Raw genomic sequence first — 18,450 nt, forward strand, 5'->3', positions numbered from 1 at the left:
ATTCAGGGTAGATATCACCGATCAGTCATGGCACTCCTTTGAGAATCCTCATTTCTGCAATTCTGGCAGCTACTATCAACCAATAGACGTTTCCTCACAAGTTGAAATTTCCTTTGCCTTTTCTGATCAAAGGGTAGCTCGATCCTTGTATATGTTTTGTTCCCTGCAAAATAGAGACGAATTATATTTTTTTAAAGTACTACCTTATAGACCAGTGCTTCTCAAATGTTAATATGAAAACCAATCACCTGGGGATTTTGTGAAAGTACACATCCCATTTTAGTAGGTCTGGGATAGTGCCTAGGTTTTTGCATTTCTGACAAGGTCAAGGTCATGAGTGATGCCAGTGCCACAGGTCTATGGACCCACTTTGAGTAGCAAGGTTGTCCTACTCCATTCTATTGAGACAAGCTAGAAAACTGTACATGTAACTCAAGAACCAAGAAAAAGAAAGAAAAATGAGGCAAGTGGTCCATTAGAAGCTGAAATTTTATTATAGGATAACAGTACATAAAGCACATCTAAAATTGATGTGTTCAATGCACTTTTAATAAAGGTAATGTAATATTAAAGGTACAGTTTCTAAGTACAATATAACAACATTCATATTAGAATGAAAATCGGAGTATTTAAAAGACAACATTAAATCTCTCTTTTTTACAGCTTGTATTTACAAAATGAATCAAAATATTTTTTTTTTAAATTGAGGACTCAATAAAATAACAAACGGCTGGAAATAAGCAGACTACTGTAAGAGTGAATTGAAAAGAAAACCCAATGTCAGTGAAAAGTTGGATGATCCTCTAATAAAGATCATTAGCAAAGTTTTAGTACAATACTATTTTTTAGGATTCCCATAAATGGCTTGCATTTTTAGTGTGGCAGAAAAGGAGTTTTTACATACTGTACACAAAACAGACAGCGCATATTTATAGGTACAGTATTACTGTTTCTGAACTTGCATGTATATTTACAGAAGGCTGAGTTTGTTACTCACAGAGTTTTGTGAAATTTGTGTGCTTAATCCTCAAGACCTACACACAATTAGAATCAGCATTTCATGTGGTCTTTGAAAATGTGGCTTTAAAACTTGGTTGTAGAAGAAAGTATTAACCATAAGGCTTGGCATACTTTATAAATTTACCAAAACAACCCAGGAAAAAAGTTGGAATTGGGGCACGCTTGTTGTCATTTAACAATTATCAAATGCTGACATGTGCTGGCCACTGTGCAGACACAAAGAGATACTATCTCTATCCTTAGGAACCTTAGGACACGAAATGGTGCTAAAAAAAAAAAAGTTTCAATCCCTTTCTAAGCGAAGCAATAAGGAATGAAATGATTTGTATTCAAAGAGATTTCTCCCTAAACTGTAGCCAATTCACTTTAAAAGGTTAACTATTAGCATTAGCTCTCATTAACCACATGATTGCATTTATAATTAAGGTAACAGCAACTCTTCCATAAAAATGGAAAATGTCTAGAATTGTGGGTAAATATTCAGTGCATGGAAGCCAATAACCATGGCTTGAGAATTTATCACCTTCAATTACAAAAAGTGCAGTAAACAGAAACATTTGCTCTATATTTATAAATTGCTCAAAAATCTTTGCTAAAGATCTTACAAATTCAGTAATATTACAGAACAATTCTAATCAATATTTAATAAGGTTAACTACATCCTTAGTTAGATATTTGATATACGTGGATTTTTTTTTTTTTTTAAGAAAGCCAATAGGTCTTGGGAGAACAGGTGAAAGAATTAACTAAGCTCATTATTAAATGACTTTTAAATGAAGGTCCTTCACGCAGTTCATGGAACTGGTTGAGGTCAAGTTAACACAGAACATCCCTTGTCAAAGCTGCTTTATTGCCCATGTTCTGCCATGATAGCGGATGTCTCTATACTTCTCATGGCTCAGGTAGGAGGGGAAAGGTTTATTCTGCCATCAAGCCAACAAGGACATTTTATATAAATGTGTATTATCTATTATAGGAGCTAAGTACACAACTCTGTCAGGTGCCAATAATAAGGTGCCTTAGTAAGAAAAAAAATAATACTCCATTAAACTAGAGTGTTTCTTTAGGATCTTGAAGGCCTGGCAAATTATTTTTCAGCTTAGGAGATATGGTATAAAGCCAAGTAGCAAACATAAAGTAAATGCTAATACATTTTCATATATCCATATTTATAAACAAATTCACCCTATAGATGTCAAATATCCATACTAAGGAAGTAATTTTATCCTAATTAAATACACTCTAGAATAATTTATATCATGATATTATGTATTTAAAGAGAAAAGCATGTCCCAAATCCAGCACTCTGATACAGCTGCCGTTGGGCACAGGTAGATATATATATATGTATATATATACAAATATATAGTTATACTCAGTGAAATTAACAAGACCCAAAGGTGGTATTGTCTAGGAATAAAAGGGTTTTTTGTTGTTGTTGTTCACAAAAGTAACTTATCTAGCACCACACATCAGAAAAACACAAAAATAGCACACTCTAGTTCTAAACAGCTATGTCTAAAATAGATTATATAGTAAAACCAGTATTATACAGCATATTGTGGATTTGATAAACAGATAAATATTTGCACTGAGTAGGCTGTTTATAATATAACATTTTCTTATCTATACAGAATGAAAGCCAAAAAGTTAACTGTATAGAGATGTGCAGAACAACATTAAATATTATGACTCAAAAGCAGGGACAAAGGTAAATTTGAAAGAAGAGTAAGAGAGAAAATGTTTACAGGCCATTACAAGTTCTTAAGTTAATAGTAAATAAGGAATCAATTGCTCAAGTTGAAGAAAGCAGTAAACAAGAGATTGCATTTACATGCAGATGTCTAAAATTTGTATTTTTTTAAGTCTATGCACAAAAGTCATTTGTTTTATTGCTTGACATTCAGTTATGGCTAGATTATTTAACCTATTTTTTTTTTGTACTTTGGAAACAAGAATATTGTTAAAGGTGCCATAAAAATGGACAACATTGAAAACGGTTTGCAAATAAACCACCTAACACTGCAGTTCTTTATACATATTAAAAGCCTTGTCTGGGGTTTGTCGTATGTTAAATATATTTAAACTGGGAAAATATGTTGTTGCTTGAAGCCTCCCATTGGCCCAAACATCCAATACAAAAACACATCTCCACAAAAGGAGCAGGCAGACAATACAGGTACATTTAAAGAAGCAGCCAGCTAATGTCCTAATGTTTAAAAATTTACCACTGTTTTATATGAGATTTCAAACCATTGTGGCTAAGAAGAGAGTCTTAGATTCAGGAAGATGTGTACAGTACATATAGATTTGTGTGTGTGTGAAATCATATTCACTATATTGCTCAAGAATTATCTGCATTTACATATGCAATCTGTTCAATGATAACCAAGTTCGTAGGAATACTATTCATCCATGTTAAAGTAATAATGAGGAGAAAAGAATCACACACGAACACTGCAAAGAACTTAGTTGCCCTTGGAGAACAACATAATGGCACATGCAGCATGTCAAAGCTAATAGGAAGCTATCTTTCATCAGTTCTTAGAAGGGAAACAGAAAAAGAGGTGTGATGTTCGTTGTGGCAAACACTAAATGTCAACAGCAAATATGGATTTTCTAGGCATCTCCTTAAAATTCTCATATTCACCTTCTTAACACAAGACTCCATGTTATGTTGCATTGCTGAAAAGGCATTGTTTCTATTTGGACTGAATATTCTGTCATTCATTTATAAATAAATAAATGACTGAACGTATTTATTGCTCTAAGTTCTGAGGGTCTGCTTAAACATGGAGATCCCCTCCATCTACAATATCTTCTTAGCATGAAGCCAGGCTTCTGGATTATTTTAAAAACTGTACTGAGAGCCTGACAAAAATGAGCTCACTTACACAAATAAGCAAACAGACCCAGAAGCGAAACCAACTACTTTGTAAAGATAGTGCTTGCCAGCCTTATCTTAAGAATAAACAATAGTAGGAAAGTCTCTTTCATCAAATCTGGTGCAATCTCTTTAATAATACCAGTGTTTTGGAAATACAATGAAGATGTGTATCATGGACTGTTAGTAATAGATAATGTACTGTTGCAACTGCATTTATGGGCATATACCCTGATCTATAGGATAAAGTTGTTTTTATGGGCTTCTGCTGTATCATATCTTTGTAAGAACTGGGAACTAAATGGTATAATATGTATGTCAATAACTTCTGTGTGTGTACGTGTATGTGTGTGTATATACATATATATATGTATATGTATATGGGGAGAGAGAGATTTCTGCCAGTTTTCATAGTCTTTATCATCAAAACAAGGTGATGGTTTCTTTTTTATCTAAACAACATGGAAAGTTATCCTAAATTTTGCTTTTCCTTGGGGATAAGAAAACACCGTAAAGCTTCTTCTGAAAGTGTACTCTAGGTGTGGAAGAATCAAAGAGAACAATTACACTGAGGTTCACTGAGGTTATGGAAAGTAACATATTGAAATAATTACTTTCAAAATGTTTCAAAAACACAAAATGTTACCCTAAAAGCTGGCTCATGTTGCTGTTACATTGGTGGGTTTTGTTTGTCTTTATAGCCATTTGCTCTTATATTAACTCAACAGATGACAAATGTGGAAGTAGAAGACAGTTAAAATCCCCCAAAAGGAATTTTTTTGTTTGTTTCTAGAGGAGAACACAGTGAAAAAAGGAGTTACTTGCTGGTATTTGAAAAAAAAAAAAGTTTCAACTTTTACCTCTCTCACTGCGCTGATGGGCAGGGCTCTTATCTCACGACTGCTTCTAAAATTTTTATCCATACTATGTAGAATTTGAAATACCTTTTAATATATAATGCTATAAATAAAATCTATCAATAATATTTTAATTATTAGAGAAACAGTGAGTGAAGTATGCAGGATTGTACTTTGAATGATGCTCTTGGTTGATTATGACCTATTAGTTTATCTTTTGAACATACTGGCATCACTTTATACTGCTCTGGAAGTTATTCAATGTTTTTAAGCACATAAGACCGAAGAACATATACATTTTGAACAAAACAAAATGAACAATAGTGAGGTTTACACACACGCACTTCTACACAGTTCACTTGTGCCTTGGAGGGATAGTATTACCATAATTATTAACAATACAAAACACAATTTTGTCCCAGTAGTACTGGCCACCCTGTTTTAAGAGTTTTAGAAGATCCCTGAGCGCATTGTTTGTTTCTTATAACCCGAACTCCAAAATGATAGGGCTTCTATTATTGATATCAAGATGGATTGTCATTCACAGTTAAGTCAATCGTAAGGTGCTTATTTACCCATTTTTTTTTTCCCACCAATCAGCACAAAGAACTGTCAGAAAATAATTTTTTATTATTATCTTCAAATAATAGCATTGGAAGGACACATGATTTAAACAATCAATGTTGGAAACAGTGGCTTTAGGATTATTATCTGGCTGCCCCTCAACAATAACAAGTGATTCAATCGACATTCCTTAGCCAAAAACAAAAGGCAAAAAAAAAAAAAAAAACAAGAAACAAAACCCAAAAAAACTGTACAAATATGTAATTTTCCCTGAGGGATCAAAGTACACCTGGAAGTGCTCTATGTACATATTGCACTAGAGAGGAATGAAGAACATGTGCAAAAAAGCAACAACGAGAGACGCTTACATCCTACTTAAACCTTTTCATTAAAGAGTTTACTAGGTTGTTTTGCATTTTGGAATGTCGGAACACAAACAGCTATTCCTTAAGTCTAAAACTAAAAACACGTATTTCTACTATGGCACATTCAATGAAATAAAAAGTTCTCCAAAGACAGATAGACAAATTCCATCAAGAAAATAATACAAAGTTTGTTTGTTTGTATTTCTTTTTTTAGAAAATTACATTACTTTCTTTCTTTGTTTCACATTACAAAATCTTTTTTTTCTTTACACAAATCACATTTTATTGCAGGAATATTTCAAGTGCCATCAAATATTTATAGAAGGGTTAAAAAAATAGAAGTCTCTCTAAAGTGGTCCAGACAAGGCTTTGTATAGAATAAATCTTTTTTTTTCCATCTTCTAGTTTTGATTTAAGTATTTTGAATACATTTTCTTTTCCATTGACACTTAGTAGCCTAGAAGCGGTCCGACACATACACATCATACATACAAAAACCACATGCGCGCACGCACACACACACACTCACACACTCCCTCCTCACCTGACCCTCAGCCCATCCCCATACGCTCACAGAGATCTGAATATCCACACTATAAAGAACAACCAAACTTAGAAGCAGTGTCTTAAGTAATGTTTTCTTTAAGTTAGAAAGGGTGAATTAGGATGCTGAAGACTTAAAAAAAAATCCACACCTTTAAAGCAAATTAGGATGCTGAACACTTAAAAAAAAAATCCATAGCTTTAACCACAATTTGCAAACTGCCCCCAAAAGCACTTTCATCTGCACTTTTGATTTCATTGTGACCAAGGCCAGTTTCTTCACAACACAATGCAACCATTTGGACACCACTGTCACCGAAGGTATTCAGGCTTTGTGCAAAAGCCTTATTTACCATACGTTTAAAAATTGTATAAGAGGCATTATAGCAGTCAGGATAACAATGATGTGATTCCAATCTTTAAAAGACTATTGGACATTTATGTTTAGGCAATTTTAATTACAAGAACGATTAAGAATAATTGTTCTATATCACCAAGTATTTTGTGTCATCACACAGGTATTTCTATAATAAGGAAGAAATTAAAAATACAAAGTTTTTCACATCCTTCTCTGCATTTCATATTTTTTCAACAAAAATTGTTTAACTTCAGATCCCAACTTCGATCCGTATAATAGTTGTTCCCTTATTTCACCGAGCACGCCTCTACGACTCTGTTCCTACACTGTCGATGTACTTCGTCTTAAAGTCCACACCCTGTTTTTCTTTCACAAAGACCTAGTAGCAGCATCATGTCAATGTATCTTGGTTTACTCCAAAAGCAATGTCACCATGGAGTGACTTACTGAGATTAGAGCTTTTTTTTTTTTTTTGCATTAGTTACATGCAAAATCCTTTCTGGGAAAAGAAATTTATGTTCAACATTGTATTCTCTCTCACCCTCAGAGAAGTCCAATTAGCTCTCATCATTTCACAAATGGACACTGGAATTAGGTTTAGTTGCTCTTTAATGCGCTAGCACCTGAGGCTGGTCATATTCAGAAAGCTTTGGTTAAAAAGAAGTTAACAGACTTTAATAAAATCATCCCCAAATTTAGTGAATCAAAATGACAAAAAAGCAAAAACAAACCCAAACCAAAATAAAACACACCGTTTCTTCCCAAAAGGAGAAACAACGGGGTGGGGAGGATGAATAAATAACTGAACTAAAGTTGGTACTCTATTCAGAGTATAAATACTATTGATTTTTCAAGGAACTATGTTTATTTAAATTAAAAATTTGATTTAATCCTTCTTGCCCAAATATAAATACTATACTTTGACTGTTACCTCTCTATATAAAGTCACATAAAGTTTTATATGCTTGTAAGAAATTTAAGTAAATACTATTCTCATCTTCTACTTATGCTAAACCCTTACTGTATTTTTGAAAAAAAACCTTTTGTTAAAAGATGTTATTTAGGCTTCATACACACTTCTGTGTGAATAGTTCCTTCCCCTTTTCCAAGTCCCTCAGGAAACAAGTCAGAAAGTCAGTGGAGTTAAAAACAGAGTGGAGGGCTCTGGGTGACCCAGCAGGAGTTGAATTCCTGCAGAAGATTGGAGGATGGGGGAAGAAACCCTGGTGGTAGAGGAGATCCTTTCTTCCCTGTAAAAGGGTGCTAGGAAACGCTCACCTTTACACTATGGGAAGATGTTCTCTCTTCTCTATAGACATGGTCTTTGATGTTAGGCCAGGAGTTTGAATCCCACTCCAAGTGTGACTAAAATCATCTAAACACCTATATTACCAAAGGTCACTTATTTTAGAATATGCACACTTGCCTTATCAGACTGTTCCTTTCCCCTCCCCACCACTGGGAATTATGTAAAAAACAAAAAACACACACATACACAAAATTAAACAAAAACAACTCAATATTTCTCACCTGAATACAAAAGCCAAACTGTCTTCTAAAGATTTAATAAAATAAATTACAGTCCACAGTTTTCTAGTGAAGATAAATACAAAAGAAAATGTTTGCAGCTTGCATCGACTTCACTTTAAAGACTTAACAATAGTCAACATTTAAATAAGAGAAACTAGTTCAACATCGTATGTTTCCTTTGCCCTCCTGTCCACTGACTGTGAAATATGGAGAAGAGTGTTCTAGAATGACACCATGGAGAGGCAGTTAGTCTAGAAACCATTCACTCTGAAAGTCTCAGGGTTCCTAGATGATACCAAGAACATAAACATTCACGAACCAAATGCTTCATGTCTTCACACATGGGGAGTGTGTGTTTGCTCCAGACAAAATCTTTGGGTCCTTCTACTAAAAGCTAGATTCTGATAAATATTCTGGTTACTGATCTGTTCTTAAAGCCTAAGAATTCCAAGTTGAGACTGAGTCTACTCAACTATGTAAAATGAGCAGCCCCCCCCCACCCCCCAATCTCCATGAGGTGGCATGTTCAAAAGCTTTTGAAAAATACTGTGCATGAGGGTGTAAGTCTACCCGAATCACTCAACTTTGTATGAAGCATAAACACATCTATCCTTAAACTTATCCAAAAGCAAAGTACAATTTAGGGAGAGTTCTGTGTCTAATTCCAAATTCACATGTAAAAAAAAAAAAATTAATCCAACAGCATGATTTCTAGATATGACCAGCCAGTCTTTTAAAAATAATTGTGTAAACAGCAGCATAAATACCTCCCGACGTACCTTCCAAGCCTTCTCAGTTAAACTTGTGTTTCTGGTGCACATGCGACACGACAGTGAACACGCTAGCATTTAATTTAAAGAAAAAAGGTGCAAAATGAAAGTGCCTTATCAATTCAACAGGAAAAGCTACTCCAGTAACTACATTTTATATTAATTAAAACAATATATAAACAATATCTCTTTTTAGCTATATATAGTCTTCATGCCCATTTACCCTGTAATATATTATAATGCTATTGTTGCTAGTGCCATGGACCCTTTTCGTGCCATCCTGCTGACTGGCAATAATCGGTGAAAAAAATAAAAACTTCCTTCATGAGACAAAGAGCAAGTTGTGCAAAGTAATGCCGCAACCTCCGCTATGCACACCAGTCACCGATTAGTGCTGGACCCTCTGTGGTTACCGACAGATGGGTGACTCTGTAGAAAGTCTGTGGGCAGTGAGCTACAAGAAAAGGACATCTTCCAACTTTAGTACCCGCCTTCTGTTGTAAACAGAGGTCAACGATCAAGAAGTCGAGACAGAAAAAGGGTCCATATCTGTAGGCATAATGGAAATCATATGCATGAGAAAAACAAGTTCAACTTTTATTTGTTTTCATTGTTTCCCCTCCTTTGCCTGACCCCGATCACCAAAGGATGTGCAGTGTGTTGGCGCTCCAGGTCTGTGCAGGGCCATATAAAGTGTCTCGGTTAATTGATTTGTTTGCTTTTCATTGTTTGGACTTCAGACATTCTAGAAGTGCTTAGGTGATACATTTACCCATCAATCTGCATGGCTGGCTCAAATTCTGAAGTGAACAACTCCTTGTATAATGGAGGAAAATGAAGTCGCACAATGTCTGGGTATATTGCTTTAAACGCCATTAGCTTTTCTGTATGCCGTCCACATAAGGCTCTTAATGTAGACACCTTGCATATTAGCTGTAAGTGGAAGAAAGGACACGGGGTTAGGAGAGAAGAGATGCAAGAATCAAAAATCAGGGAATCTGGACAATCGTCACAATGCTGTTTACGAAGATGAAACACACTTGAAACAGCTTAAACATCTAGTAATAGAGGGATGGTAAAAATAAATGATATACTCATAGAATACCAGGTGTATGTTAAATATGATTTTGAAGACAAATATTGTCTTCAATAATTTGTAACCCAAAAAGATGATCATAAGCAAAAGAACTCAAGTCTCTTACTTCCTCCTCCTATTCCAACATGCTTTCTGCTCTATCATGCTGAACCCTGCCTTCTACCCCGGGGGAAAAGGAAGAGATGTGGTGAGAGAGAACAGAGAAGCGGGCCAAGGGGCAGCCACGGGTAGACAAAGTCACTGCTACTACAGGCAAAGCCATCTTTAGATATTTTATGCAAAAGGAATACTAGCCAACTCCAACGACAAGTTTCTTCGCTAGAAAGAGCTCTGCCTAGAACAAAGCAATTCTGGGTCTGAGCAAAAGGCCTTGGTTTGAAAAAAAAAATAAGTTAACAGGACTGGTAGAGTCTCAGCACTGACTATTTACCTGCTGAGGACAGTAGCATGACTTGCACAAATGCTTTTTAAACTCTACAGCACTGTACAGCACAAAATATCCAACTCAGAATCATCCTAAGAAATGTTTCACCAGAGCATCGATCTTGACCATGTGTTATGTGTTAGGTGCTCTCTATAATCAAAGACCCTAGTGGTATCCTGGCACTGGGGCAAGAAGATGGAGAAGGGTGGTTCTTCCATTTCCCATTCCTGCCTCAGTGTCTCATTTAATAGATGCAAAATCAAAAACAAATTGCAATTAACCCCCAACTTCTCCTTTCTGACCTTGCCTAGCTATCAGGAGAAAAGAATGAAAGTAAACAGGAAGAAACCCCCAAACCTTTCAAATCATCATCTGATAACAATAAAACAAATAAAATAATCCAAGAAAGAACAGGGCTGATTTTTCTAAGACTAAATACATACTACTAGCACCAGCACCAAAGGATATTAGCCTATTTTAAATTGCCATCCTAATTATATCTTTATTGTGAAAGATAATAAGCACAAATGAAATCTTATGTTTTGCATACAGGGTAGTAATGAGAAATTGATGAAGAAAATACAAAAGTCATTTACTGTTGATTATTAATGAATTTAATGGAAATAGAACTAAAACTAAAATAGATGGCTACTCTGGTTGCTTTAGTCCTTCATCACTTCCTTCTTCTAAATTCCAAGATTTAAATTCTAAGTTCTCTAGTTTATATCAGTGTGGAACATTAACTCTGCTTTCTGCCCATCTCTTATGGAATAGTTGGGGGAGGGTTTCAGAATGATTAGTGCTTTAAAAAAAATTCAATCATTGCTCCATTATTCCAGGACACTTTATAACCAATGATAATAAATAGATCTTAACCTGAATTTTGGCACAAGAAAATTTTCTGAAATGGAGATAATTCTTTCTTTTCAGTAGCTTGCCACTTACTGAGGATTCTGGGGTCTGGTGGGATGACTTACAAACATGATTGGTGTGATCACTGGCAAGGGGTAATCAGCTGTGTTAGTTGGAAACCTTTGGCTCTCACCTTTGTTAGTATTCCATCTTCTCGGTGATTCTTCTGTAGGACATGTTGAAGAGCTAGCTGAATTTTCTGTTGCAGCTTTTCGATTTTTACCTTTTCCTGCAGCCATGAACGATCTAAGTGTGAAAAACCAGACTCCTTAGTATTCTTCCAATTGGTGTCAGAACACCCAATTCCTCCTGACTCTTAGATATAGATCATTACAACACAATACAGAGTCAGGGACTATTAGGCCACTTTCACCCCTCATTCAAAATTTGCTCCTAAAGAAGAAAACTAATCCATGAAACAAAACAGAGTGCTAAGCCTTTCCATTTTTACCGACATCTGAAGGGAAGGAGGGTCCTCCTCTTCCAAAAAGAGAGTCATTTAAATCTAAAACCATGCTCAAACAAGTGCAAATGCAACCACCACAGCCCCTCAGCACTTTCTGAAAGTTACATTTCTGAAGGAAATACTCATATCAATTCTCCCAGCCATTCCAAAAAATATGAAAATTGTCTTAAGAGTACACGGCAACTAAAATTGTCAAGAGAAAGCCAAATTAATTAAGGGCTGTTAGTTTAGGACAGAGTCTTTATGACTAAGAATTCCAAAAAGAAGATAGCAAATTTTCAAAAGTGGTTATCACCAAGAGGCAGTACTGGTTAAAAACAGAGATTAAATTCAAATAAACTTGTAGATGACATCCAAATGGACTTTAAGAAAAAGGAGAAGGTTTTAAACACCACATTATTTTGGAGATTGGTGTTTAAGGAGGGCAAGCCTACTCTGCCACAGCATTTCTCTTGTTATTAGGAGGTTAATTGTAGACAGGATTTTATACAATTCTCATTTCTTAAGAGTTTATCAGAATGGCATGAGGTCTTCTTAAAATAGTACATGTACAAATGTGTGTATCAGAGGGATTGTTACCTGAAAAAGCGAAAAATTGGATTTTAACAAGGGTGGCAGTCTCTCTTTGTATCCCCCTGAATATACTATAGCCATTATAAGTTGTGTACTTGTAAAAATTCTTTACCTGGACAATTTAAAAACCATTGTATTTGGTTACCTTACCTGCTGACATCAGGACAAATGCAGAAAATAACGCAATTTCATCTTCAGTCAGGTGCATAGAACATAAACTCTTTCCAAATTCAAATACAAAGCTAATAAAGTCTTCACAACCTGCCAAAATTAAAGACAGGTTAGGATTTTAGTTATTATCCTAGAAAAAAAGATGGAAAAAAGTGAAGAGAGATCTAGTAGTTGAAGATCAGAGAGAATACTAATAACATTTCTTGTAGTGTAATACTTTCAAACCTTAAAAGAAAAAACCAGTTTAGCCACCATCACCATTACTACCAATATCATCATTCACAATGAGAGGAAACTTTAAAAAATATTGTAATTTAAGATATATACATGTATTCTTTTATTGATCACACCACATGGCATGTGGGATCTTAGTTCTCTGACCATGGATTTAATCAGTATCCCCTGCAGAGGAAGCACAGCGCCTTAACGACTGGATTGCCAGGGAAGTACCATTGACAGTGAACTTTTATTAGGTGATTACTACGTTAGGTGCTGCTCTGAGAGGATTCTTTGGGCATTCTATCAATACTACAACAGCCCTATGAAGAAAGTATTATTGTTACTATCCCCACTGTAAAGACAAGGAAACAAACTTGGGAAGAAAAGGAATGTACTCAAGATTCCACAGATAGGAAGTAACAGCGTGAGATTCAAAGCTAGATGCCTAACTTCAGGGCCCACACTCTTAACCAACAGAGCCTAACAGCTATAGTCTGAGATGCTAATTTCACTCATTTTTTGTTTTCCTTAAAACAAACAAGCGTGTTAAAACAACATGCTTAAAAATGAAAACAAATGACACTTTATGGTAGTAAAACCATTATAATTATTATAGAACTGAAAACACAGAATGTGAAAGTTCCACAAAATAAAAATCCACCCCCCAAAACTGGTTAAGTTTGGTGTCTGTTCTTTCAGATTTCCATATTATGTGCATATAATTAAATGTCAGTGGGCTATTCTCAAGTATATATACCTCTTAAATATATATTCTCAAGTATATATGCCATTTACTTGTTTTTGAAATCATTTAACAATATATCTTGGATACTATCCCAATTTTAATGACTTTATCTCACTTTATTTAAATTATAGACATCTAAAATAATTTATTTCTAAGGTATATGCCATAGTTTCACTTAACTACACTTTCTTTCTTTGATATCTCATTAATATTGTTATTTGAGGGGTATGGAAGGGCAGACTTTCAGATCTTTGCTTGATTTATGTAGTAAATCATATCCTCCAGTTTACTGAATAACATATCCCCTGGAAACCTGGTTCTTAAAATCTGGAAGGGAACTGGAAGAATATACCAAATAGATAAAATGAAACTCTAGACCTTTACATGTCATATGGACACAAAGCTGTCAATTTTCTATGGTAATTAATTAGAAAGTATTATTAACACAGGTATGCATTAGTGTATAACATCCTTTAACTCTTATATCCAAAAAAACCCACGATTTCCATTTTGTTCAAGAGCTATCACCCAACTCCCAACTTTTCCCCTAGCCCTGATTTGAAGACATTTTCTTACCTAAGGATTTGAAGACATCGGGGCTAGCATATTTCCCATCGAAGTACACGGTATTGTTCTGAGAGTCAAAGGCACGGCACATTCTGATAAATACCACCTCTAGAGAACCTGAGCAAAGGCAGAAATGGAATGGGTTATTCTGTCTTGGTGAGTAGATTTTGACCTTAGAGACCCCTTTCTGAGTCAACAGGGCTGGGCTTAGCCCAAGGGCACGCAGTCACCTTATCTCTTTATTTAAAAGGGCACAGTTCACTAGAGTAATTAAAGACTTCTGCCTAAGCTAAGGCCTGTATTACGTAAGAGAGATTGTGTCCTGCAATAATCCAGTCTTGGAGTTGCTACAAACACAAGTATGCGTGCGTGCTCAGTTGTGTCTGACTCTTTGCAACCCCATGGACTGCAGCCCTCCAGGCTCCTCTGTCCATGGAATGTTTCAGGCAAGAATACTGGAACAGGTTGTCATTTTCATACTCCAGGAGATCTTCCTGACCCAGGAATGGAACCAGTGACTACTGGGTCTCCTATACTGACATGCGGATTCTTTATCATTGAGCCACCTGGGAAGCCCAGAAACACATAGACTCCTGTTATTAAAACAAACAAACAAACAAAAAGCCAGGGATATCTCTCTGAATTCCATAAACAGCCATCTTCCTAACAACTTATCAAAACCTCCTGAGGGCCTGGGGCGCAGAAACCAAACACAGGTGATGGTTAGGGCTGGGGAATGCAGGTGTCTTTCAAATTAATCTTTTTTTTTTTTAATAATTTTTTTTCATTTATTTTTATTAGTTGGAGGCTAATTACTTTACAATATTGTAGTGGGTTTTGTCATACATTGACATTAATCAGCCATGGATTTACATGTATTCCCCATCCCTATTCCCCCTCCCACCTCCCTCTCCACACGATTCCTCTGGGTCTTCCCAGTGCACCAGGCCCGAGCACTTGTCTCATGCATCCCACCTGGGCTGGTGATCTGTTTCACTTTAGATAATATACATGCTGTTCTCTCAAAACATCCCACCCTCGCCTTCTCCCACCAAGTCCAAAAGTCTGTTCTGTACATCTGTGTCTCTTTTTCTGTTTTGCATATAGGGTTATCATTACCATCTTTCTAAATTCCATATATATGCGTTAGTATGCTGTAATGTTCTTTATCTTTCTGGCTTACTTCACTCTGTATAATGGGCTCCAGTTTCATCCATCTCATTAGAACTGATTCAAATGAATTCTTTTTAGCGGCTGAGTAATATTCCATGGTATATATGTACCACAGCTTCCTTATCCATTCGTCTGCTGATGGGCATCTAGGTTGCTTCCATGTCCTGGCTATTATAAACAGTGCTGCGATGAATATTGGGGTGCACGTGTCTCTTTCAGATCTGGTTTCCTCAGTGTGTATGCCCAGAAGTGGGATTGCTGGGTCATATGGCAGTTCTATTTCCAGTTTTGTAAGGAATCTCCACACTGTTCTCCATAGTGGCTGTACTAGTTTGCATTCCCACCTCAAATTAATCTTTTCACAGAGAGAAGAAGCAAAATGGAGGGAATGTTTCCTTCAAAAAACTCAAACATTTTAAAAAAAATTCCTTAGTTTCTGCAAAGTGAAACCTGAGCTATTATCATTTGGAGAAAAACTGTTCGTGACACCTTCCTTACCAAGCATTTCTTTAATAAGCTGGTGAAAGCAGGTTAGGAAGAGATCTCAAAATTCACTTGCAAAGCACATACCTGCTTTGAGAAGCACAATTTGATCGTTTTGACATAGTTCCATAAATCCATCAATGCGTTTGGCAAACTCCACCACATATTGTATAGCTTCTGTAATTTTGATGGCACACAATTGCCACATCACCTCCCGCTGCTGTTGAAGAGAGAAATACATTAACATCCACAGTTACCCATATCCTTGACACAGTTGTTCTAAGTTTTCCTATTGTGTACAATCCTTCTTTGGAAATAGATTCCCAAAAGCTAGAGGATTTAAGAATAAACAGTTGGCCAGTTACTTGGGTTACACTGATTGCTTCCAAGTTCTTTCTCGTCTCCTTCAATTCCTCTCTTGCCATCTTGTTAGCAAAGGGCAGGGGGCAGATATTATGGGCATATATGCAGCAGAAGATGAAAACCCATGTGAGGAAAGTCACGCATGCCACTGCTTTAACCCTGGGCCACAGAGAGCGGGAAAGTAGAATCTCCTTTTAAGCAATTACTTAGCCTCAGGGAATTTCATACCACTTTACTTGAGGAAGACAAGAAAGGCGGAGTCAGTTACATTTTCTGTGCGCCTGCTATGAGCTGGGTGCTTTCTGACATCCTTGTCTCATTTCACTTTCACAAGAACGTTTTTTCACTTGCCATAAATGAACACAAACACTCAAAGAGGTTTCACAGCCAGGAGGTACTGCAGCCGGGATTTAAACCCCAGCATTTCTGGCTCTGAGTCCTATTTTGCACACCTTGTGGCTGTTTAATGCTTTCCTGCTTCCCATTGTAACTGTGGCTGCCGGTGTTATCTCAAAGGCAAACAAGGTGATATGCTGCTATTTCCCAACCTGTCGTGCTTAATTCCTTTTTATATAGCCACTCTCCAATTTAGTTACTGGCTAACCTGGGTCCGTGTTGCTGCTCACTTACTTTCCCAATCTTAGTTTAAGGCTGTTTTCACCAATATAAGAGGGTGGGAGAAATACTGAATTAGGAGCCAGGGCTCATGGTCTAGTCCTGATGTTTTCAATCTCCAGCCATACACTAAGGGATGTTAGCTTCCTTGTACGTTAAATGAAGAGGAGGATTAACCTCGATAATCTCCACGGTACTTCCTAAGCCAGCATTTCCATGATTTGGGGGCGAGGGGTGGGGTGGAAATCGAAGCATTTTCTTTTACTAAGGGCAGAATGGATAATTAAATGTCCCCCTTCTCCAGCCCTGCCCTGAGCAGTGTGTTTTATAGAAAAAAAATGAGTGCCAGCAGCACTACTTGTCAGCCTCATATTGCTAGATTGAGGCTGGAGTTAGGATCATAGCTTCCAAATCTTTTTTTTTTTTTCTTTTAACACATATTCTCTAAACTCTTTCTTTTTAACCTCTGAAACCATGAGGCTAACATTATTTTACGTCAACTTCTAGACTGTGAAATCTCCCATTGTGATAACGGGAAAAATCCCAACTCACTGAGGCTTTTGGAAGCAACTTAATCTAGCCCCCCCGTAGATAAGTGATGGGACAAACGGGTACAGTTATCAGAACAACAGAATCTCTGCTATTTCTGAAATTTCGTACAGTGACATTTCAGTAAGGCAACAAAGCCCCAGGAACATAATCAGTTCTGGAAGAAAGATTATTAAATAGAAATCTGCTATCTGATGAAAGACATTCATTTTTTGGTCTGTTTGTATTCACATTTTCTACATGTCCCAGCGTTGCCTCAATCTTAGGTAAAACTGTTCAGAGCCTACCTTGTTTTGATAATTCTCAATCTCCTCCTGCAGAAAGGTCTGCCACGTTATCTGCTGGAGCTCTTCTCTCAAGTATTGGCAAGTTTCCAGATGTGATTTAGATATATTCTGTGCAAGGTGTTCTAAGGAGAAAAACAGGAGATCACGACATGAAAAGCCATTCTTCTTTGGATAATCAGTGTTTTCCCTACTCAGTTATTCAATTTAAAATGTAACAAGTATAAAGCAACAGGCTGAACCAGGTTTAATTATCTTGACATATTGAAGTAAGTACTCTGGAACTATGCTGTGTTTTAGAGCAGGAAGAAGGACAGGCAAAGGCAACATTTAACAATAAGACTGCATGCTTTCAAAGAGCCTGCTAATCTGACCTTCTTCTGTGCCTTACACTAGTGTCTGGGTGTGAGCAAATATCGACCTAGACAAGTGTGAAAAATGACTGACACAATCTCTACTTGGCATTTTTATGAAGATACATCTGCCACATACATTTATGGGGGGGATTATTCTTGAAAAATTAGCAAATGGTATTTTTTTATGACAACAATTATGTGTGGTGTTTGTTTTTCCTGAAAAATTCAGAACAAGCATTGCTGAAAGCCTACCCAGTCGCTATATATAGTGTGGTGGTTAAGAGCTGGACTTTGCAGCCAGATTGACTGGGTTGGAATTTCAGCTCTGCTGTTCAGTAGTTCTGTGATCTTAGGTAAGTTACTTCACCTCTCTGCTTCAGTCTCCTGATCTGTAAAAGGAGAAAACAGTACCTATTTCATAGGGCTTCTGTGAGAATTAAAGGAGTTGAGCACTCAGAATAGAGAGGATAACACAGCATCTGTTACGTAAAACATTTGTTCTCATACTGAAGTGTAAGGATTTTGAAGACATTAAGGAAATAGAGGCCAAATAATTTCTCAAG

General features: G+C 36.4%; 1 protein-coding gene across 8 annotated transcripts in view; it reads right to left on the bottom strand.

Annotated features, from left to right (window-relative positions):
• Positions 1-471: 471 nt before the first annotated feature.
• Positions 472-18,450, bottom strand: part of RORA (RAR related orphan receptor A) — a 779,268-nt gene continuing 761,289 nt past the window's right edge. For all 8 annotated transcript variants that reach the window (XM_043918826.1, XM_043918825.1, XM_043918827.1 and 5 more), the window contains 6 exons: positions 17,535-17,656; positions 15,808-15,940; positions 14,074-14,181; positions 12,513-12,623; positions 11,457-11,569; positions 472-9,824 (listed from right to left, as the gene is read on the bottom strand). In XM_043918826.1, coding sequence (XP_043774761.1) covers positions 9,660-9,824; positions 11,457-11,569; positions 12,513-12,623; positions 14,074-14,181; positions 15,808-15,940; positions 17,535-17,656 — 752 coding nt within the window. In that variant the 3' untranslated portion in view covers positions 472-9,659. The remainder of the gene's footprint in view (positions 9,825-11,456; positions 11,570-12,512; positions 12,624-14,073; positions 14,182-15,807; positions 15,941-17,534; positions 17,657-18,450) is intronic.

This window comes from Cervus elaphus, chromosome 12 (genome assembly GCF_910594005.1).
Source record: "Cervus elaphus chromosome 12, mCerEla1.1, whole genome shotgun sequence".
NCBI lineage: Eukaryota > Metazoa > Chordata > Mammalia > Artiodactyla > Cervidae > Cervus > Cervus elaphus.